We start from the raw sequence: 22,773 nt of genomic DNA, 5'->3' as shown, positions 1-22,773 counted from the left end.
CTTTTCACTGGACTACAGCAGGTAAACGTTCGGGTATATGAGTGGGGCAGTGTTGTTGAGTTGCATGCTCGTCTCGTGTTGTTTGTCCTAGCTGTGAGGTACTGGATGAGGATTCCTGTCTATGGATTGCTTTGCTTTTTGTTGTTTTATTCTGTCTGTGTCCTCTACAGGCCTCTTGGACTCGGCCCGAACAACACAAGGTATAGCTTCTATACTATACCCAATACCCATCACTATCTACCAAATACCATGCCCATGTATCCTCTTTCACCATATTGATTTTCTGCTTTACAGTTCTCTTCAACACTGTTTTCTATTGTTGCCGTAGTCATGGAAACTGATGGAGAAACTCTTATCAGTCCTCTTTGGTTTATTAGTATGGCTTCACTCAGCCTGAAAAATTGTCCTTGAAACCTGTAGCCAGGTATCAGACAACTGGTGAAGGATGTTTGTTCTCATTCTTTCCAGGGAATAAGATCTAGGGTGCACCAATGATCGAGCTGAGCTAAAATTGCTTGATGTTTCCAATAGGCAACACCACCCTGCATTATTAATAAACTCTCTGTTGTTGAAAACCATAGTTATGAAACTTTAATGAATCTATGTTCTCGTGTTGCAAATGAACAGAAATGGATGCTCTCCCTTTGGACACAGATTGAGATTGTGTATCATGGTCTGGTCTGCCATGTGGTTGTCCAGTCTTTGGCCATGATGATTGAGTTGTTGTTGACCCTCTTTGACCTCACAGTACAACCCAAAAATGGAATGTTCTATCTACACTACACCAATATCTTATTAATGTACCTGGCACTTGGACTACATCGCTTCACCAAGAACCACAATAAGACCTGCCTGTACATAAGGGGTGGCATATGTGAGTGCAGCACAAGGCTAGCGGGACACTGTCACACTCTCTGGCCACCCTTTCAGCTCTGATGGAATTATCCCTGTCAGTGTTTGGAGAAGGTGGGGGATGGAGGGAGGTGGAGGAGGCGGGTGGGGTTGGAATGAAAAGCGGACTGACTGCCTTGCCTGTGTTATGTAAGCATTTCCTCAGGCATACTTAATGCCCCAGACATGCTGCTTCTGTTGAATTTGAATACAGAACTAATGAGCACTATTCTTCTCTTAGTTAGTTTCCCTAATCACATATAGTAGACTATTTTTGACTAGTGCCTATAAGGCTCTGGTCAAAAGTAGTTCACTATGTAGGGAATAGGGTGCCTTTTGAGCCACTGCCTTAGTTATTAGTTTGTCCCCCAGACTGGTCCCTACTGTAGCTAATTGAACAACACAGAGGCAGTCATGGGATAGTTCACATACAATGTGTGGGTGTTGAACTTCAAAGCCATGCAAAATAAAATGCAGAGGTCACCAGGAGTCCAGCTCTTCTACGACACCTAAAATGAGTTAACAGTGGTTTGGACTGGTGTGAGAGTTCCAGACCCAGACTGTTCAGTGTCAACAACAACATCAAGAGTTTCAGACCCAGACTGTTCAGTGTCAACAACAACATCAAGAGTTCCAGACCCAGACTGTTCAGTGTCAACAACTATATCAAGAGTTCCAGACCCAGACTGTTCAGTGTCAACAACTATATCAAGAGTTCCAGACCCAGACTGTTCAGTGTCAACAACTATATCAAGAGTTCCAGACCCAGACTGTTCAGTGTCAACAACTATATCAAGAGTTCCAGACCCAGACTGTTCAGTGTCAACAACAACTATATCAAGAGTTCCAGACCCAGACTGTTCAGTGTCAACAACAACTATATCAAGAGTTCCAGACCCAGACTGTTCAGTGTCAACAACAACTATATCAAGAGTTCCAGACCCAGACTGTTCAGTGTCAACAACAATATCAAGAGTAGCAGACCCAGACTGTTCAGTGTCAACAACAACTATATCAAGAGTTCCAGACCCAGACTGTTCAGTGTCAACAACAATATCAAGAGTTTCAGACCCAGACTGTTCAGTGTCAACAACTATATCAAGAGTTCCAGACCCAGACTGTTCAGTGTCAACAACTATATCAAGAGTTCCAGACCCAGACTGTTCAGTGTCAACAACTATATCAAGAGTTCCAGACCCAGACTGTTCAGTGTCAACAACAACATCAAGAGTTCCAGACCCAGACTGTTCAGTGTCAACAACTATATCAAGAGTTCCAGACCCAGACTGTTCAGTGTCAACAACTATATCAAGAGTTCCAGACCCAGACTGTTCAGTGTCAACAACAACATCAAGAGTTCCAGACCCAGACTGTTCAGTGTCAACAACTATATCAAGAGTTCCAGACCCAGACTGTTCAGTGTCAACAACAACTATATCAAGAGTTCCAGACCCAGACTGTTCAGTGTCAACAACAAGAGTAGCCGACCCCGACGCTAAAGGTTACATACATGGCTGTTTATTTAGACCTTGTGAATCTGGTGTTAATGAAGTCAGGTAGTGTATCTTGAGACAAACGTCAATCCTGTTAGCTATTAGCAGGGTTTCTGCTATAGTTTTAATTGGCAAGGTCTTGAATGTATTGGCACACTGTGTTCTTGCCCTCTTCCCTATGTCACATGCGTTGGTTCTACTTCTGAAGCTGGAGTCTTAACCACAATTTCATTTAGTCAGCATGGTGTTGCTCTAGTTTAGAATTACAGAGACCATTCACAGTTGGCACTCCACTGACTAGGTAGATAGTTTATTCTATGGAATAGAAGCACCTCAATGAGTTGATGTACTGTACATTTCAATGATCAACTTGTGGTCTAGAATGCCTCCCCTATAATATGTATACAGTAGATGTATAAACTGTACATCAGACAGTATGTTGCTGTTGGGAAAGTACACAAATAATTCAATACTGAACAATTCAACACTGAATTTCACACGATAAAGTGAACCACACAGCAGGCTGTGTGTAAAAATGCAAGCTAGGCATGTTATCCTGTCCACAGGAACCACTATTATATACCAGTAGCGTTTAACAGGCTGAGACCTAAATAGCCTGCTGTAACTGATTTCAGCCTCCTCACTCTACAGCCATTGTGTGAAAAACTCTTGATGGCTCCATCCATACTGCTTCTTCTACCATTAGTGATGTGCTCTGCTACTGTACACATCTCTACTGTACAATACAGAGGGTTTTGATCTTTACTCTACTGTATCTCCGTTTCTCTTAAGTGTATAGTGTCATCACCTTTTGCTGTTACAGCCATAGGGAAAGCACTCAATGCTACAATGGTTTGTCTCCAGGCTCAGAGTTCAATATTACGATGATATAACTACAGAGTGTTATAATGTATGGGTTCTCAATAATGCATGGATCACAATAGGATAGGAGCTTAACATTGATGTACTGCAAACAGAGGTCCTTTTGTTGCTTGCTACCCTGTGATGTCCTGCCCTATAGAGTCTGGATGGGAACGTCATAGTGAGGAGTGATGCTCGTGTGTCCTCCCTCACGCTGAAGTACGCCAAGTTCACCGACGCTGGCCAGTACCTCTGCTCTGCACGCAACGCCATCGGAGTGGATTCACAACCCGCCTACCTGGAAGTCCGCTGTAAGAGCTCTACATGTCACAGGGCTGCATCTGAAATGGCATCCTATTCCCTATAGTGCACTACTTTTGACCAGAGCCCTACACCCTATAGTGCACTACTTTTGACCAGAGCCCTACACCCTATAGTTCACTACTTTTGCCAGGGCCCATAGGTTCCCAAAAGTAGTGCACTATATAGGGAATAAGGACACAACCACTGTCTCTAGTGTTCAGTCTTCATCAGGCCTGGCATACTGCCTGCAGCTTCTAATGTTTGTGCCAAAGCCCACTCTTTTAAATATTTAAGAGAAAAGACAGAAATCTCTTATTCACGTTGCTGGCTCATTCCTCCATAGATGCTCCTAAGATCCAGGGCTCAGTGACAGTGTATACCTGGGAGGGGAATGCAGCTAACATCAGCTGTGAGGTCCTGGCCCACCCCAGTGACGTGTCCATGCTCTGGCTGAGGGACGGGTTTCAGCTTCCCAACGCTAACATCACCAAAGCCAAGGTTTTCCAGAGCCCCACAGCCAGCTACCTGGAGGTAGAGACCCGCAGATACACAAACACATGCATGAGCACACAGACACACACACGAAGCACAGAGACAGAGGACTAAAATAGGCATCTCTAATGGACAAACAACAGTGGAACAAACTGACTCAAGCATCTAGTCACCTTATGTTTGTAATGCTTTGCTGCCCTGAGTTTCTTTCATGCATCAATTATCTCCTCTGTTCCAGGTCACTCCAGAGTCTGAGAATGACTTTGGGAGCTACAACTGTACTGCTGCCAATGAGATGGGCACAGAATCCAAGGAGTTTCTCCTCATTCAGGCTGGTCAGTCATAATCACAATCTGTAGCTAATTATCCAAAATCATCATGCTTCTATACTGTGAATCTAATATTTAATGTTGGCATCAAATGAAATATACTGTAGTTCTTAAATGAGTACCTTTATGTGTGATTCCTCTCCTCTCTAGATGTCCCGTCAGCCCCGTCCCTCGGGGGGGTGGAGCCGTTCTCCAGCTCAGCCAGGGTGGTGTTCCAGGAGCCTGACGCCACCGGGGGTGTACCCGTCCTCCGGTACCGGGCTGAATGGAAGACTGTGGGCAGGGGCAGCTGGGTGCAGATGGTCTATGACGTCCAAGGAGGTGAGTGCAGGGCAGGGGGCGACAAGGATAAAGAGAGTATGTGAGGGGATAACAAAATGAAATGTGTTTATTTTTCTCGAATCATTGGCCTTTTTTAATGAAACATCCATCCAATATAATAATTCAGCTGGTTTTATTTACCCTTAAATGAGAATAAAATAAAATGTTGTCTGTAATAATTGCATCCTTGTTACTTGTCAAATCAAATCAAACTTTATTTGTCACATGCGCCGAATACAACAAATGTAGACCTTACTGTGAAATGCTTACTTACAAGCCCTTAACCAACAGTGCAGTTCAAGAAAAGCGAAGAAAATATTTACCAAATAAACTAAAGTAAAAAAAAAAGTAAAAAGTAATACAATAAAACAACAATAACGTTGCTAAATACAGGGGTGTACTGATACCGAGTCAGCGTGCGAGGGTACAGGTTAGTTAAGGTAATTTGTACATGTGGGTAGGGGTGAAGTGACTATGAATAGATGATAAACAGCGAGTAGCAGCAGTGTACAAAACAAATGGAGGGGATCAATGTAAATAGTCCGGTAGCCATTTGAATAATTGTTCAGCAGTCTTATGGCTTGGAGGTAGATGCTGTTAAGGAGCCTTTTGGTTCTAGACTTGGCACTCCAGGAACCGTTTGCCGTGCGGTAGCAGAGAAAACATTCTATGACTTGGGTGACAATTTCAGCTGAATGCAGAGTCTGTTGTGGATGTGTCAGTATTTGTACTTCTCAATTGTATCCTCAGGAGCTCTGAGTGAAGTAACCATCACAGGCCTGAAGCCTGAGACCAACTATGAGGTGAAGATGTCAGCCATCAATGGCAAGGGAGAGGGTGAAACTAGCGCCGTTGTGGTCTTCAAGACAGAGCCTGTCCGTAAGTCACTCACTCTCACACACACGCACACACACACACTTCACACCTCTTTTCTCACTTCCACACCCCTTTTACCTCACCTTGCCACCACCCATTGCACCTCCCATTAGAATGAATCAATACATACAGCCATGTTTGTACAGCCTGTTTGCCAGCTCCACCATAGACATATTGGTCAGCACTGGCTTAGAACCTTTAGATCAGACATATTTGCCCTATGCTGTGCTTGAAAATCTATGACAAGGCTTGTACTGGCTTGAATTCTCACTGCTAGGATGATGACAACCCTTGTTTTAACTCTCTCGCTCACTCTCTTCTGCTCTCTCACTCTTTACCATTGAGTGCCCCCTGCTGGTTACAGATTTGATTTGATTTGATTTGTCATGTGACTGGAAGTGGAATGTCTGCCCCTTACTAACTCAGGAATATTAATTATGCATGTGTAGAGTTGAACTGATCGTTTGATATCCGAGGACATTCTGATTAGTATTTGCTGTTTGATGCTGCTATCACAAAGCCTGGCTAGTTTCATTTCTTTCCTTTTTCTCTTGTGTCATACTCTTGTTGTGTAGTTTTTTGTTCATTCATTTTTCTCGTCTGTTTTTCTGTTGGACCGCTCAGGTTATTCTTACGCAAGTAAGTGCCTCATCATTATACACACTCACTCTGAATATTAGTTTGAACTTTGAACTTGTTTTCAAAACAGTCTTGCTCCAGTGTTTTATGTATACAGTCATTGGATTAACTGTGGCTTGTGGTCGCTCTGCCTTTACACATCTTTTCCATTGAGATTTGACTGTCATGAAATATTTCTTTATGTTTATGTTCCTTTCTGTTCTCTTATCAATCTAACCTAAATAGTTGAATACTTTTCATCGGCAGGAATATTATATTGCAGATAACAGATTTGTACAGAATTACTAGCTATGTGTAAAGCCTTTGTTTTTGCCTGATATCTCTGATTTTATATGATTTCTTAGATGGCATTTTTCATTTTTTCACTGAGGACTCAGGTTTGTTATGTGGTTATTGGGGAGTAGATAGTTATTAGGAGTAGTTAGCATGTGACTTAGACACTGTTATACCAAGACAAATAGCCTAGAACACCCCCGATTACCTGCTGCTCTTCTTACTGAACAGTACCTACAGTAAGAAGCTATGGTCATTTACGGATGTCATTTACTGTAATGTCATGTGTTGGTTGTACATGTACAACTGATACTACAGTGTCCATCAGTATTGGCAATACTAAGTAGTATTAGGAATACGTCTGTATTTCTGTCTCCTTTTTCAATGCTGCTGTTTTCTGTCAGTATTTCCAGTATGTCTTCAGCGTTTCCTCTGTTGTCAATCATTTTGTCTTGCAGGAGAAGGATGGTTTGGGATGTAGCCTTTTTGAAAGTTATTTTATTTATATAAATCTAGAACATAAGCTGCAGTAGCAGGTCATAGTTTCTCTCAGAGGAAAGCCTGTCATTTGTCCCTGCTTGTCTATTCAGTGTTGTCAAAAGTTCACTGTTGTTTTGTGTTACTCTTCAGTTTCTGTTTTGTTTAATTTTGTCTTCAAGTCTTATACCTGTGTTTTTCCTGTCCATGTTTACATTGTCTATTTTTATATCTTTCATGTTTCCACTTTCCTTTCAACCAATCACACGCGTGCGTTTCATGTGACTGTCATCATGTGGCTTGCATGGTGCTGATGATGTCGTCAACTCCGCAGAAGGTAACTTTTCAGTCCCAATTTTCACAAGAAGAATCTTAATTTTACTGGAGAGTCATTCATAACATAAATACTAAATGTACAAATTCAAAATTCCCATTTATTTCCATTTATTTTCCGTCTTGTTAACCCATCATATGTAGCCAGTCACCTTCTCTGGACTGATTGGAGCTCCCTGGAACTCTTACAGTCCTTTAGCAAGGAAGTGTTCCTTCCCTGTCTGATCTAATATAACTTGGGATTTATTCTAACAATTTCACTGATTTATCACATTGTAATAACTTTTTTGTGCTAACTGTCATTTGTCTCAAGTAGTTTACTGTGCCCAAACACCCCCCTCTAGTGGCTGGGTCCGATCCAATCATGTGTAATTGCTGTTTAAACACTACTTTCATTTTAGCACTCCACAGTAGTCTAACAGCTTGTTCATGAGGGCTTTTAGTTGGAGAGGCAGACAAGTGCCTCTAGCACAACAGTATGGAGGAATGGTGCCATCTGGAGAACACTAGCATACAGAATATTAACAGCTTTCTCCACATCTTTGAAACAGGTTTAGGAGAAGCCGGTTAAAGGTTTCACAGCAGCTGCTGACCAGCCGTAACACATTCTATATCTTCTGAATGACTGCTTCAGCTCGCTAACTAACCTTGATATCTCCGATGTGTCTGTTTAGGTGAACCTGAACCGCCTAAGCTGGAGGGAACACTCCAAACAAAAGGCAACTCCCTCAAAGTCAACTGGCTCAAGCAGGACGATGGAGGCTCACCCATCACACACTACCTAGTCCGCTATAAACCAGTGAGTATTCACACTACCTAGTCCGCTATAAACCAGTGAGTACTGCTACTCCCTAGTCCGCTATAAACCAGCGAGTACTGCTACTCCCTAGTCCGCTATAAACCAGTGAGTATTCACACTACCTTGTCCGCTATAAACCAGTGAGTATTCACACTACCTAGTCCGCTATAAACCAGTGAGTATTCACACTACCTAGTCCGCTATAAACCAGTGAGTATTCACACTACCTAGTCCGCTATAAACCAGTGAGTATTCACACTACCTAGTCCGCTATAAACCAGTGAGTATTCCTACTACCTAGTCCGCTATAAACCAGTGAGTATTCACACTACCTAGTCCGCTATAAACCAGTGAGTATTCACACTACCTAGTCCGCTATAAACCAGTGAGTATTCACACTACCTAGTCCGCTATAAACCAGTGAGTATTCACACTACCTAGTCCGCTATAAACCAGTGAGCATTCACACTACCTAGTCCGCTATAAACCAGTGAGTATTCACACTACCTAGTCCGCTATAAACCAGTGAGTATTCACACTACCTAGTCCGCTATAAACCAGTGAGTACTGCTACTACCTAGTCCGCTATAAACCAGTGAGTATTCACACTACCAAGTCTGCTATAAACCAGTGAGTACTGCTACTACCTAGTCCGCTATAAACCAGTGAGTACTCACAATACCTAGTTCGCTATAAACCAGTGGATTTGGGGCACTGTAGACAGCTGTAAACAATGTGCATTCTTATGTGCAAAAAATGTGTGCTAATGTACCCATGCCCTTTCAAGGAATACATTCCTAAAAGAGACTGTCAGGTACTGTATTGTATCATTAAGTTGACCTTGGCCTATTTTGTGTGTCCTTTAGAAGCATCAGGCCGACTGGAAGCCAGAGATCCGGCTGCCCGGTGGCAGTGAGTATGTGGTTCTGAGCGGACTGGAGTGGAACACGGAGTACGATGTGTTTGTGGTGGCAGAGAACCAGCAGGGGAAGTCCCAACCTGGAACCCTGACCATCAGAACCTCTCCAGAACCCGCTGCCATCCCAGGTACCCCACCATGCACCAGGCACTCCCACCGGCACTGCCACGCACAGCTGAGACGGCAAACTCAAACATGTCCCAAACAGGAGCCTTTTTGTTTCTCACAACCACATAAATCTGACACTACACTTAATAGGAATTTGACGTCGAGATGTTTTCAGCAGGCAAAATTAAGAAAATAGAAGAACAAGCCAGCAGTTGGTCAGAGCTGTTCGTGGGTGTTCACTCTGCAGCAGAAAATATTCTCTCCTTCTAACTAGAACTCTCCACTGTCTGTCTGAGAGGGTATTGGAAGAGGTTGTTGTCTGTCTGAGAAGGTATGTGAAGAGGGTATTGTCTGTCTGAGAGGATATGTGAAGAGGGTATTGTCTGTCTGAGAGGGTATGTGAAGAGTCTGTCTGTATTGTGTCTGAGAGGGTGAGTCTGTCTGAGAGGGTGTATGTCTGTCTGAGAGGGTATGTGAAGAGGGTATTGTCTGTCTGAGAGGGTATGTGAAGAGGGTATTGTCTGTCTGAGAGGGTATGTGAAGAGGGTATTGTCTGTCTGAGAGGGTATGTGAAGAGGGTATTGTCTGTCTGAGAGGGTATGTGAAGAGGTATTGTCTGTCTGAGAGGGTATGTGAAGAGGGTATTGTCTGTCTGAGAGGGTATGTGAAGAGGGTATTGTCTGTCTGAGAGGGTATGTGAAGAGAGTGTTGTCTATCTGAGAGGGTATGTGAAGAGAGTGTTGTCTGTCTGAGAGGGTATGTGAAGAGAGTGTTGTCTGTCTGAGAGGGTATGTGAAGAGGGTATTGTCTGTCTGAGAGGGTATGTGAAGAGGGTATTGTCTGTCTGAGAGGGTATGTGAAGAGGGTATTGTCTGTCTGAGAGGGTATGTGAAGAGAGTGTTGTCTATCTGAGAGGGTATGTGAAGAGAGTGTTGTCTGTCTGAGAGGGTATGTGAAGAGGGTATTGTCTGTCTGAGATGGTACGTGAAGGGGGTGTTGTCTGTCTGAGAGGGTATGTGAAGCGGGTATTGTCTGTCTGAGAGGGTATGTAAAGAGGGTATTGTCTGTCTGAGAGGGTATTGGAAGAGGTTGTTGTCTGTCTGAGAGGGTATGTGAAGCGGGTATTGTCTGTCTGAGAGGGTATGTGAAGAGGGTATTGTCTATCTGAGAGGGTATGTGAAGAGGGTATTGTCTATCTGAGAGGGTATGTGAAGAGGGTATTGTCTATCTGAGAGGGTATGTGAAGAGGGTATTGTCTGTCTGAGAGGGTATGTGAAGAGGGTATTGTCTGTCTGAGAGGGTATGTAAAGAGGGTATTGTCTATCTGAGAGGGTATGTGAAGAGGGTATTGTCTGTCTGAGAGGGTATGTGAAGAGGGTATTGTCTGTCTGAGAGGGTATGTGAAGGGGAAGGGTATGTGAAGAGGGTATTGTCTGTCTGAGAGGGTATGTGAAGAGGGTATTGTCTGTCTGAGAGGGTATGTAAAGAGGGTATGAGGGTATTGTCTATCTGAAGAGGGTATTGTCTATCTGAGAGGGTATGTGAAGAGGGTATTGTCTATCTGAGAGGGTATGTGAAGAGGGTATTGTCTGTCTGAGAGGGTATGTGAAGAGGGTATTGTCTGTCTGAGAGGGTATGTGAAGAGGGTATTGTCTATCTGAGAGGGTATGTGAAGAGGGTATTGTCTATCTGAGAGGGTATGTGAAGAGGGTATTGTCTGTCTGAGAGGGTATGTGAAGAGGGTATTGTCTATCTGATAGGGTATGTGAAGAGGGTATTGTCTGCGAGGACCACCCAAACGAACACTTCTTTTTGAACATGCCCAGAGTTTGTTTTTTACAGTTAGTTTTTTGTGATGATGACAGACATCACACAACTGTTTTCCAATTTTGAATCTGTTAGAATTAAACTTCTACACCGAAGCTGTGAGTGACACTATGAGTTTGCTATCTCAGTGTTACAACAGGCTGCCTCCGCTATGGACAAAGGCTATCCTGCTACAGTGATGGGTACAGTATGTAGATGGATGGTCTATCCTGCTACAGTGATGGGTACAGTATGTAGATGGATGGTCTATCCTGCTACAGTGATGGGTACAGTATGTAGATGGATGGTCTATCCTGCTACAGTGATGGGTACAGTATGTAGATGGATGGTCTATCCTGCTACAGTGATGGGTACAGTATGTAGATGTACGGTCTATCCAACTACAGTGATGGGTACAGTATGTAGATGGACGGTCTATCCTACTACAGTGATGGGTACAGTATGTAGATGGATGGTCTATCCTGCTACAGTGATGGGTACAGTATGTAGATTAATGGTCTATCCAACTACAGTGATGGGTACAGTATGTAGATGGACGGTCTATCCTACTACAGTGATGGGTACAGCATGTAGATGGACAGTCTATCCTGCTACAGTGATGGGTACAGTATGTAGATGGATGGTCTATCCAACTACAGTGATGGGTACAGTATGTAGATGGACGGTCTATCCTACTACAGTGATGGGTACAGTATGTAGATGGATGGTCTATCCTGCTACAGTGATGGGTACAGTATGTAGATGGATGGTCTATCCAACTACAGTGATGGGTACAGTATGTAGATGGATGATCTATCCTGCTACAGTGATGGGTACAGTATGTAGATGGACGGTCTATCCTACTACAGTGATGGGTACAGTATGTAGATGGACGGTCTATCCTACTACAGTGATGGGTACAGTATGTAGATGGATGGTCTATCCTGCTACAGTGATGGGTACAGTATGTAGATGGACGGTCTATCCTACTACAGTGATGGGTACAGTATGTAGATGGACGGTCTATCCTACTACAGTGATGGGTACAGTATGTAGATGGACGGTCTATCCTACTACAGTGATGGGTACAGCATGTAAATGGATGGTCTATCCTGCTACAGTGATGGGTACAGTATGTAGATGGATGGTCTATCCTCCTACAGGGATGGGTACAGTATGTAGATGGATGGTCTATCCTGCTACAGTGATGGGTACAGTATGTAGATGGATGGTCTATCCTACTACAGTGATGGGTACAGTGTGTAGATGGATGGTCTATCCTACTACAGTGATGGATACAGTATGTAGATGGACAGTCTATCCTGCTACAGTGATGGGTACAGTATGGAGATGGATGGTCTATCCTGCTACAGTGATGGGTACAGTATGTAGATGGATGGTCTATCCTCCTACAGTGATGGGTACAGTATGTAGATGGACAGTCTATCCTGCTACAGTGATGGGTACAGTATGGAGATGGATGGTCTATCCTGCTACAGTGATGGGTACAGTATGTAGATGGATGGTCTATCCTGCTACAGTGATGGGTACAGTAGGTAGATGGACGGTCTATCCTACTACAGTGATGGGTACAGTATGTAGATGGACAGTCTCTCCTACTACAGTGATGGTTACAGTATGTAGATGGATGGTCTATCCTACTACAGTGATGGGTACAGTATGTAGATGGACGGTCTATGCTGCTACAGTGATGGGTACAGTATGTAGATGGACAGTCTATGCTGCTACAGTGATGGGTACAGTATGTAGATGGACAGTCTATCCTGCTACAGTGATGGGTGCAGTATGTAGATGGACAGTCTATCCTACTACAGTGATGGGTACAGTATGTTGATGGATGGTCTATCCTACAGGGATGGGTACAGTATGTAGATGGACAGTCTATCATACTACAGTGATGGGTACAGTATGTAGATGGACAGTCTATCCTGCTACAGTGATGGGTACAGTATGTAGATGGACAGTCTATCCTGCTACAGTGATGGGTACAGTATGTAGATGGATGGTCTTTGTCCGTGTGTGTGGATGCAGTCTGTTTCTATATAGTTTGGCCTTAACTGGTACAGCAGCGTTCCTGTACCATAGCAGGTCTTAGCTGGCTGAAACTGACTGCTTTTACTGACACCCACAGACACCTGTGTTGCAACACTACACAGCTCGGCTGCGACAAACCCCTACCAGGCCTCAGGCGATGCAGAGTGCTTTACTGAAACATAGCAGGACTTATCCCTCCTCCTCACTTCTCCTGTTTGTTCTTTCCCTTCTAACCCACCTCCCAGATAAACACGCGTCTCACAACCGTTCAACCCCCAGTTTTCTTACTCGTGGTTTGTGGCGTAGTCCTCTCTCACATGCTGTGCTTTTGCTTTAACTTGCTTTTTAAAGCTAGAATCCTTAGTTGATACATAAATGTTTTGACTTATAAAATAATGATATATACCAATTGATTATTGAAGAATATAACTTATAAATGCCTCATGAGCTTAGTTTAACAGTCGTACCCCATCAGAAACCAAAATAGAAGCTTTTTTTACTCTATGTTTGTAAACAACGTAAACAAACACTGTATACCCTTAAAACATGGTTAAACTATCATTTTGATTAAATGGATGGTCAATAAAAATGGATGCATACATAGGGCTGTCTATGACTATGAGAGTGGTTAAATTTCTCTAGGCCCAGCCCTCCATAGGCCCAGCCCTCCATAGGCCCAGCCCTCCATAGGCCCAGCCCTCTCTTGGCCCAGCCGTCCATAGGCCCAGCCCTCCATAGGCCCAGCCGTCCATAGGCCCAGCCCTCTCTAGGCCCAGCCCTCTCTAGGCCCAGCCCTCCATAGGCCCAGCCCTCCATAGGCCCAGCCCTCCATAGGCCCAGCCCTCCTAGGCCCAGCCCTCTCTAGGTCCAGCCCTCCATAGGCCCAGCCCTCCATAGGCCCAGCCCTCCAGAGGCCCAGCCCTCCAGAGGCCCAGCCCTCCAGAGGCCCAGCCCTCCAGAGGCCCAGCCCTACAGAGGCCCAGCCCTCCATAGGCCCAGCCCTCCATAGGCCCAGCCCTCCATAGGCCCAGCCCTCTCTAGGCCCAGCCCTACATAGGCCCAGCCCTCTCTTGGCCCCCTTTTTACCAAAACAGAAGGGGTGACGGCATTGTTATTGTTTGCGGATTCTAGATTTAACTCCTTGTCAGTTTAAAACTACTTTTTAAACTTTTCTTTTGTTCTCTATTCAGTTTTGTTTGCAAACTTGACATATTTTCTCTTCTCTCTCTCCTCCCTCTCTTCCCATTTCCCCACCCTTCTGTCCATTTCCACTCTGTTTCCCTCTCTTCATTTCTCTGCCCCTTCCCCCCCTCTCTCTATCTCTCTCCCTATGTCTCTGCACTCTTGCCTGGTTTTGGACCCTGTTGGACGTCACTACATGAACACTTTCCTCATTACGTATTACTCTTTTCTGAATCTGTGTGTCTCATCTTTCCGTTGGTTTTGACAATATTTTGGTTTGAGCAGCGACCCAAGGCTGTTCGTCTGTGACATACACTCTGATCTCCCTCGTCATGTCCATAGTAGCTGTGTTGCTGCTCTCATAGCTAGTTATACGAGGCGATGCTGGTCTCTCTCTCACACACACATAGAGGAAAGAAAGCTATCCTTTCTCTGCCATGGCTGGTTGTCTCTCTGGATGGATGCCTAGACAGACACATGTCTCTCAGTGGGTGGGGAGTAACTACAGAATAGAGCAGCCTGATTGACTGAACTGAACCAAAGGCACTGGTATCAGTTTAGCTTGGTTCCAGATCTGTTTGTGCAGTATAGCTAATTCCTGTTGTCGTTGACAACAACCATAGTAAGGAGTTAGCTATACAGCACAAACATATACAGGACTAGGCTAGTATCAGACTAGGCTAGTATCCTACAGGTCATTGCTGTACCACTCCGCTCAGCAACATAGCACAGCTAGTAGCAGCACTCTGAACTAGAGAACTGAATGGAGCTCCAGTTGACATTAATGAACACTAGGGTATTGAATGAGTGGTAATGATATTTTGAATACTGTGGTAGAGTACTGAGTGAATGGTGGTGAGTACCAGACACTTTACGTAAAGGATGCGTATTATTTTTCCACTTACTATATTGTATGTACTGTAAAGATTTGTAATAACATTCATTTTTACATGGACATTTAATTAACAAAGTACCAAATTATATAATATGCTAATATTAATATTGTTGTATTATGACACACTGTCAACATACATATAAGCAGTATGGATACAGTTGGGAACTGCAGCAGTCAATTGTGTGTTATTGATTCACGAAGAACTACAAATGTCATTTAAAAACTAGCGATACATTATTTTATACTATTAAGTTGTGATTATTTTGTTTCACAACTGCATTACAAATAGACCCTGAACTCAATACTGAATTGTTAATACTCTTTTTAGTAAGTGAATCAGAAGTCCAGAGGAGCAGATATTCAGGGTGCTCTCTTTAGGATGGGAACTGGACAGATAATGCTAGAGATCATGTATTGTGTGTGGTACAGTAGTCACTAGCTAGCCACACATACATGGTTGTTTACAAAATATCTCTTGAAGCACATTATGCATTTTCTTCAGGTGTTTTTGGTTATGACTAATATCAAATAAAGTTGATATAATACATATTAATGGGTTTGCATTTATTAGAGGGCAGGTGATTTAGATAGATGCCTTTACTGTTCCAAAGACAAGGTACAAGTCACGTGTGATGTTTGTTTGAGCCTTGTCAGGGAGACATTTATCTCCCAATTTGAGCACATCAAGGTACCAGTATGAAGTTAACGTCTACAAAACATCTGGTTAGAAGCTGTGATCTCTTCTCACTATGTCAATGTGCATGACAGGTGAGTTGTCTGTGTTTTATGAAACCATTATGTAGAAAACAGATGGTTCCATATTCTAACAGTATGTCCACATGCATTCAGCTGTCTAACTGTGGTGCTATATGTTCCTAGTGAGTCATGCTGTGTCTGCACTGTAGATATAGACGGGGAGTCTGCCCTCTCCACGGGCATCATGGCAGGGATCCTCATCTTGGCCTTCGTCCTGCTGCTCCTGGCTGTGGACGTCACCTGCTACTTCACCAACAAGTGTGGCCTCATCATGTGTCTGTGTGGCAAGCCAGGCAGCGGGGCCAAGGGACACAACCTAGAACAGGGCAAGGCTGCATTCATGTGAGTGTCTACTGTCTCAATATGTGCGTCCCAAATGGCACCCTGTTCTCTATCTAGTGTACTTCTTTGGACCAGGGCCCATAGGGAATAAGGTGCCATTTGTGACACTGACACAGACTGAAAAAGGAGTCTCTGCATACTTGCAATTTAGATGCAATTTCACAGTTCTCTTTTGCTAAGCTTTGGGTACGTGATGACCTTCGTCTGAGAATGTCTGGTTCAAGCATTTAATCATCCTCATTATGCTGTAGTTCTGTGTTACTGAGGTCCTGGAGTCTGTTGCCGTGGTGCCTATGTAACAATCAGAATCCTCTGTGTCCACAGAAAGGATGAGTCCAAAGAACCGATAGTGGAGGTGAGGACAGAGGATGAGTGCACAGCCAATCACAACGCAGGAGGACCCACGGAACCCAGTGAGACCACACCCCTTACAGAGCCAGAGTGAGTATACCTTGACATACAGACACACACACATGTGGGTGCGCGCACACACACACACACACACACACACACACACACACACACACACACACAGATATCATCGTTGGGCTAAAGCACAGTACATTCCTCTTGTAAGAATCCCAATGTTCCTGCACAGTTTTGAGTACATTGTAATTCATGTTTATGACTTTTTGAGCGTAAGCAGTTAGTTTATACACATGTCTGTGATTCCTATAAGCAGATTGCACCGTCGTGTGCTCATGCTTTTATACTTTTTGTTGAAACTTCTCTATAGTCACATTCACACTGCACTTAGCCCAGGGTTAACAAATGCTTGCGTGAAAGGAGGGTTAGCTAACCCTAAACTAGTTTTAACCCAGCATTAAGGATAGCCCTGGTCTAACAACATGCGGTGTGAAAAACCCTTGTGTGTGTGTGTTGTAGTTTCTTGTGTGTTTGTTTTGGGGAGGGGTGTTTATTTATTTGCTGCCACACTAGTTTTTTCTCCGGATATTTCTCAGGAGATTCATCTTTGCGATTTCACGGTTGAATCGCTACCAGTCAAAGACGTGGATAGATCCACTGTGCTTTTTTCCTGTATATGGTGAACTTGATGAAACCCACCTAAAAACTGAGACATTAAAAACAGAGTCACATGAGATGAGTGTCTGTTACAATTCAACCCTTCAGGTGGTTGTGTGTAGTGATCCTTTCCATTAGAAAGACCTGTTTTTAGTTCATTAGACCCTATATGTCCTCCATTTTAGTCTGTGCATGGACAGTGTCCTTTGTTATTGGATGTGTCTCACTGCATGGAACCCCCTTGTGTGTCCTTTCTCTCTGGTTGATGTTGTCTGCTCTGTGTGTGATATCTAACTGCATGCCTCCCCTAACCGAACCTCCTGCTTGCTCCTCCTCTCCACCCCTCCTCCCCAGTCCCCACGTCGGGTCCCAGTCACCTCACTGTCTAGTGTGTGTGTCTCTGCTCTCTCCCTGCTCTCTCTCCCAGGCTGGCCGCTCACACTGCTGCCCTGGCTCTGGATACCCTCTCGTCTGTAGCCACCATCTCTGACACAGCCAACACAACCTATGACCCCGCCCAGGACAGCCCCTCTAGTGAGAGCACCGCTCTCACCTGTAGCCTGTCTGCCCTCGCTACTGACCCCCTGCCTGCCCCCGCCCCGGCACCCACCCCAGAGTCCAACACATCCCCCCCAACCCCCTTCATCTCTACCTCTGACATCACAGCTAGAGTAGCCCCCCTGTTAGACCTTCTAGGAGACAGCTCTCCTAGAGCAGAGGACAAAATGTATGCCACTGCTGTTAGTGCCACAGATTGCCCTAAATCTCCTAAAAATTCCCCTATTCCAATACCACCTAGGCGTCGAAACTCTAACAGACCTGCTCATTCTCCTCCCACTCCCAAGAGCTCCACACCTACCCACTCCACCACCGTGGCCCCCAGGAAATCTGCCCCTGAAAGTCCCTCTCTTGCCCCCTCCACTGCCTCTCCTAGTCCAAACACCAGGAAAGCTGCTCCTATTGCCCCAGACAGCCCCTCTCCTGCTCCTATGGCATTCACTTTCCCAGCCTCTGACACCACATCTAAATTTGCACCTACTGCCACCAGCACTGCTAAACCTGTCCCTGTTACCCCTGTCCCTGTTACCCCTACTGTCCTGGGCTCTAGTACACCAGTCCCTGACCCTGACAAATCTGACTCTACTACCAAAGACACTCCCAATCCTGCCCCTAATATAGACCCCACTCCCACTACCACATCTGTCCCTAGTGCTCCTACTACTGCCTTCAATGCTGACATAACTGCTGCTATCGTTCACGAGGACACAATCAAATGTGCCCCTGTTTTCCCAGACATTCTCACTAGTATTCCAGTTCCCACAAGTGCCCCCACCACACCTGCCCCTAATGCTTCCACTGCCCCTAGCTTTGCCACACCTGCTGCCCCCACGGTCACTATCACACTGGCTTCTACTATCTACGACACCTCAACACCCACCCTGACCCCCCACATGCCCACCACCACAGCACCCCAAGCCCCAGAGATAGAGTTAGAGTTGACCAATGGGGTGGAGACTGAGACCCCCTCCATGCCCCCAGCAGAGCCCACTAGGTTTCAGAGTAGTCCCACTCCCTCCCCTGCCCTTTCCTCATCCTCCTCCCCCCTGGCTAACGGAAATGGGTTTGGGGCAGACCTCCAGGCCTCAAGCCCCCCAGCTCTGGAGGAGTTAGACAGTCCGGCCAAGGCTGCTCCACTCAACGACGAGTATGGCTCCCTCTAGAGGTTTATACGTGTCAATGTTTTTGTGTTCCCAGTCATCTACTATTCTATTATCACTCAGTCTCCACCTTTCCATTTGTCTTGTGAAGTAAAGTGAAATTGTAGTAGTCAATTGTGGTAACAGTGGTGATAATTGTTAATTAATGAGACCTGTGTAATGGTGACAAGTGCTGTAGTCATTGCCATGGGTGTGGTTGTGTGGATGTGTGTGTGTGTGTGTAGCGTCGTGTGATGTAGTAAAGTACTGTGTAGTAGTATGGTTCCCCTTGTAGAGTGTGTTGTGGAAGTTGTGGGAGTCTTGTAATGACAGTGCCGGGCATTAGTACTGCTCTTAGGCTGGGGATAGGGCCAGAAGACTAGATCTTTCACTCACCCCGCCTAATGTCTATTCAATGGTAGGGCAGACACTGCAACAGACAATCATTTGGTTGTTAAGTGGTCCTTAGTACTGCTCTATCACTTTGACTCAGAGGTGCTCTGTAATTGTATTACTTGTGTTGGTATCAATCGTCTAACAATTACTACCTATGGCTATTGTCTAAATATATATTGGGAAAGTAGCGGTTAAGAGCGTTGGACCAGTAACCGAAAGGTTGCTGGTTCAAATCCCAGAGCCAACTAGGTGAACGATCTGTTGATGTGCCCTTGAGCAAGGCACTTAACCCAAATGTATCCTGTAAGTCACTCTGGATAAGAGCATCTGATAGAATGTAAATGTCTATTTGGGGTGTTTTTTGTTTGAACGCAGCAGTTGTGTTTTTCTTAGGAATGTTGTTGTTTTTCTATTACATTGCAGGTGTTCATTTCTACCATTTTCTCCATTGCAGGAAGACATTTGGAGGTGAGAAAAGTAAAGCGGAGGAGGCTGAGGTGAAGACAGCCCTGTCAGAGGGGACCACACAACACAACAATGTCACACAGAGAAACGCCAGCGACAACAAGGCATGATTGGGCAGCCTCAGCCCATCCAAGATGGCGGCGGCAGCAACACTCATTACAGTCTGCAGCAGTTTTTCTTTCCAGTGCCCTTTTACTGCATTTCCAGAACAACAACATGTGTCTGTGCAATAGAGTTCATTAGAGCACGATCTGATTGTGCAAACATGTTTATTCTCACGTATGATGTGTTTTGCTACACACATGGAACACTAAAGAATTCCATTTGAGTGATTTCAAGTGGTATAGGAGACAAAATTCTAGTTTTTACAACTACTCAGAGTTATAATTTTTTTCAGTGAGGATAAACAATGGATTATTCAGGAACATAACACTGAGTGTACAAAACATTAGGAATATCTTCCTAATATTTAGTTACACCCCCCTTTGCCCTCAGAATAGCCTCAATTCATCGGGGCATGGACTTTACAAGGTGTCGAAAGCGTTCCATAGGGATGCAGACCCATGTTGACTCTAATGCTTCCTGCAGTTGTGTCAAGTTGGTTGGATGTCCTTTGGGTGTTGGACCATTCTTGATACACACGGGAAACTGTTGAGTGTGAAAACCCAATAGCATTGCGGTTCTTGACACACGGTGCGCCTGGTACCTACTACCATACTCCATTCAAAGGCACTTAAATATTTTGTCTTGCCTATTCACCATCTGAATGACACACACACAATCCATGTCTCAATTGTCTCAAGGCTTAAAAATCCTTCTTTAACCTGTCTCCTCCTGTTCATTTACACTGATTGAAGTGGATTTAACAATTGACATCAAAAGGGATCACAGCTTTCACCTGGATTCACCTGGTCAGTCTGTCATGGAAAGAGAATAATGTTTTGTACACTCAGTCTATATATACTGAAGAGATTGACCATGTAGACATTATTTTATTATTTCCATGTTACATTGTTCAAATGTTTGATGGCTAGTCTTATCGAATAGTCTCATCGAATAGTTTGTTTGCATGTCTGATTTACAAATGGTTCTTAATGTTTTGTTTGAAACATTTGACTGTTTTATTCTTTATGTCTGTATTAGGGTGGGTTATCATACAGATTGTTTCAATGTTTCAAAAAGAAGTGAATTGATTTGGTTAACACCACTTCCCCATGCTCCAAGGCAAGCTCTGAGTGACAGAGACAGACAGAAAGGAAGGTAGGGTTATTTCTAGCTAGCAGCCCACAGTGCTGGGAATGCTTGGGTTTCAGAGAAAGCCATATTATCATAGATATGTATCAGGAGTTATGAGATGTCTTCAACTCGCCTTACCTGGGGGTTCAGGAAATGAATACTGTATTGTGCTAAATGCAGAAGTACGTATTGAGCGAATATTGTACCGATATTCACAATGGAACACAAGATCGAGCCATGTGTAACCGATCCAGTGGTTCTCACAGAGAAAGGTTGTAGAGAATAACGTTTAGTGATCTAAGTGAATGTCTCATCATGACCCAAGCACCACCACCTCCTTGTTTTAATATCAACTATGATGAGTATCTTATCATATTCACAAGAAAACAAAGAAAATGCCTGACATTTATCATTTAGAATCGTGTTTTTGAAGCAAAAATCTTTTAAAGCAGTTTTTGTACTCTATATGGAAAGGTGACTTTTCCACCCCTGACTGCGAGCTTGTGCACTGTGACTGTGTCAATAGATTGTCTTGTCGTCACTTTCAATAATATCTGCATTAGCTTTGTCGTGAAAGGTTTACCTGTATATTCTTTTTATATTGTATCTATGAAAACAGTACAGCAAATGTATATACAGTATAGAGTTGTTGATATGTCCCATCACACAGAGGTCTAGTGCAGTCTGTAACACAGCCTGGGGAGATATGTTGAGTTTTGGGCATGATGAATACAAACGGTACTTTATCAAATATGTGTAACAGAAACCCAAACAGACGTACCTATGTTTGTTTAGGCAATGCAAGTTTCATATTGAGTTATGTGAGGGAGTTATCAGAATGAGGTCTGTTCAGGCCTATAAAACGCTTTATTTTAGTCTCCAGTTGTTGTTCAAGTGTTCTGTAATGTTGTCTTTGAATTGATTTTGTTTTTGTACAATAGCAGGCATCATGAGCTTGCTGCCTGTTGAATTTATAATACCAGAGATGGAGGGCAGGGTGGTAATTTGACAACAGAAGAAAACAACACTCCAAAATGTTAATACTGTATGTTGTTCTGCCACTTTCATGTAAACACATCATTCCCCTCAGTACATCAGTGGAATAGGACAGTCATGCCAGAACCTGTACAATACAACCCTCTGCTGTTGTCATCCTCCCACCCCGTCCCCTATCTCTGGAGCCTCTTGGTTTTACTGGGTCAAACCCAGTGGAGCGTTCTGCTCTCAGCGGTCTACAGTCAAAGTACTAACCCATTTACAAAATAAAACAAGGTTTTGGAACCTCACGCTGTTTACCATTGTTTTTATGGCAAGTCATTGTTTTCTACAATGATATTATATTATTAGTGTGCCCTTTTCCTTCTGATGGAGTTTGTAGATGTAATATACAATAGTGAGCACTAGATGGCATGAATTGACAATTTACAAATGTAATATAGATTATATCAATGTCCTTGTTGATGATAAGGTAATATATCAAATAACTCCTTGATTAAGGTTATTAAATTATTACCTTCTAGATTACGTGAAGAAATAGGAAAATTATAGATTGTAATAGGGTATGATAATGAGTTGGTGTTGCTGGATTCCCTGAGTTAGTGACTCCTTTTGCTCCTCTGTCGAGACTTGAGTGACAAATATAATTGTAATGAGCCAGGGCAGATACATATAGCCCAGACAGACCTACCAGTATTGTTTTTAAATCTCAGTAAGTGATGAATAATGGTTAATTTAACTAGTTGTTTTCAATTGCATCTGGATCCAAAGACAACTGACTTTCATTCACCCTGCCCAAAAAACAGGTCG

The 22,773-nt window shown here is 43.9% G+C and overlaps 1 protein-coding gene across 7 annotated transcripts in view; it reads left to right on the top strand.

The window, feature by feature from the left end:
- LOC135546480 (neural cell adhesion molecule 1-like) overlaps positions 1-22,253 on the top strand; it is a 116,804-nt gene extending 94,551 nt beyond the window's left edge. For 2 of the 7 annotated variants that reach the window (XM_064974933.1, XM_064974931.1), the window contains 12 exons: positions 171-200; positions 3,406-3,556; positions 3,892-4,079; positions 4,279-4,375; positions 4,520-4,690; positions 5,441-5,569; positions 7,963-8,087; positions 8,954-9,134; positions 15,958-16,150; positions 16,475-16,591; positions 17,601-18,878; positions 19,721-22,253. In XM_064974933.1, the coding sequence (XP_064831005.1) occupies positions 171-200; positions 3,406-3,556; positions 3,892-4,079; positions 4,279-4,375; positions 4,520-4,690; positions 5,441-5,569; positions 7,963-8,087; positions 8,954-9,134; positions 15,958-16,150; positions 16,475-16,591; positions 17,601-18,878; positions 19,721-19,841 (2,781 nt within the window). In that variant the 3' untranslated portion in view covers positions 19,842-22,253. Of the gene's footprint in view, positions 1-170; positions 201-3,405; positions 3,557-3,891; positions 4,080-4,278; positions 4,376-4,519; positions 4,691-5,440; positions 5,570-7,962; positions 8,088-8,953; positions 9,135-14,442; positions 15,926-15,957; positions 16,151-16,474; positions 16,592-17,600; positions 18,897-19,720 lie in introns of those variants that run through there. The other 5 variants (XM_064974935.1, XM_064974934.1, XM_064974936.1 and 2 more) reach the window with 5 other exon arrangements.
- The last annotated feature ends 520 nt before the right edge of the window (positions 22,254-22,773 follow it).

The sequence above is a fragment of the Oncorhynchus masou genome, chromosome 9 (genome assembly GCF_036934945.1).
Source record: "Oncorhynchus masou masou isolate Uvic2021 chromosome 9, UVic_Omas_1.1, whole genome shotgun sequence".
Classification (NCBI taxonomy): domain Eukaryota; kingdom Metazoa; phylum Chordata; class Actinopteri; order Salmoniformes; family Salmonidae; genus Oncorhynchus; species Oncorhynchus masou.
The sequence above is the reverse complement of the archived record's forward strand: the minus strand, read 5'-3'. Positions and strand labels throughout refer to the sequence as shown.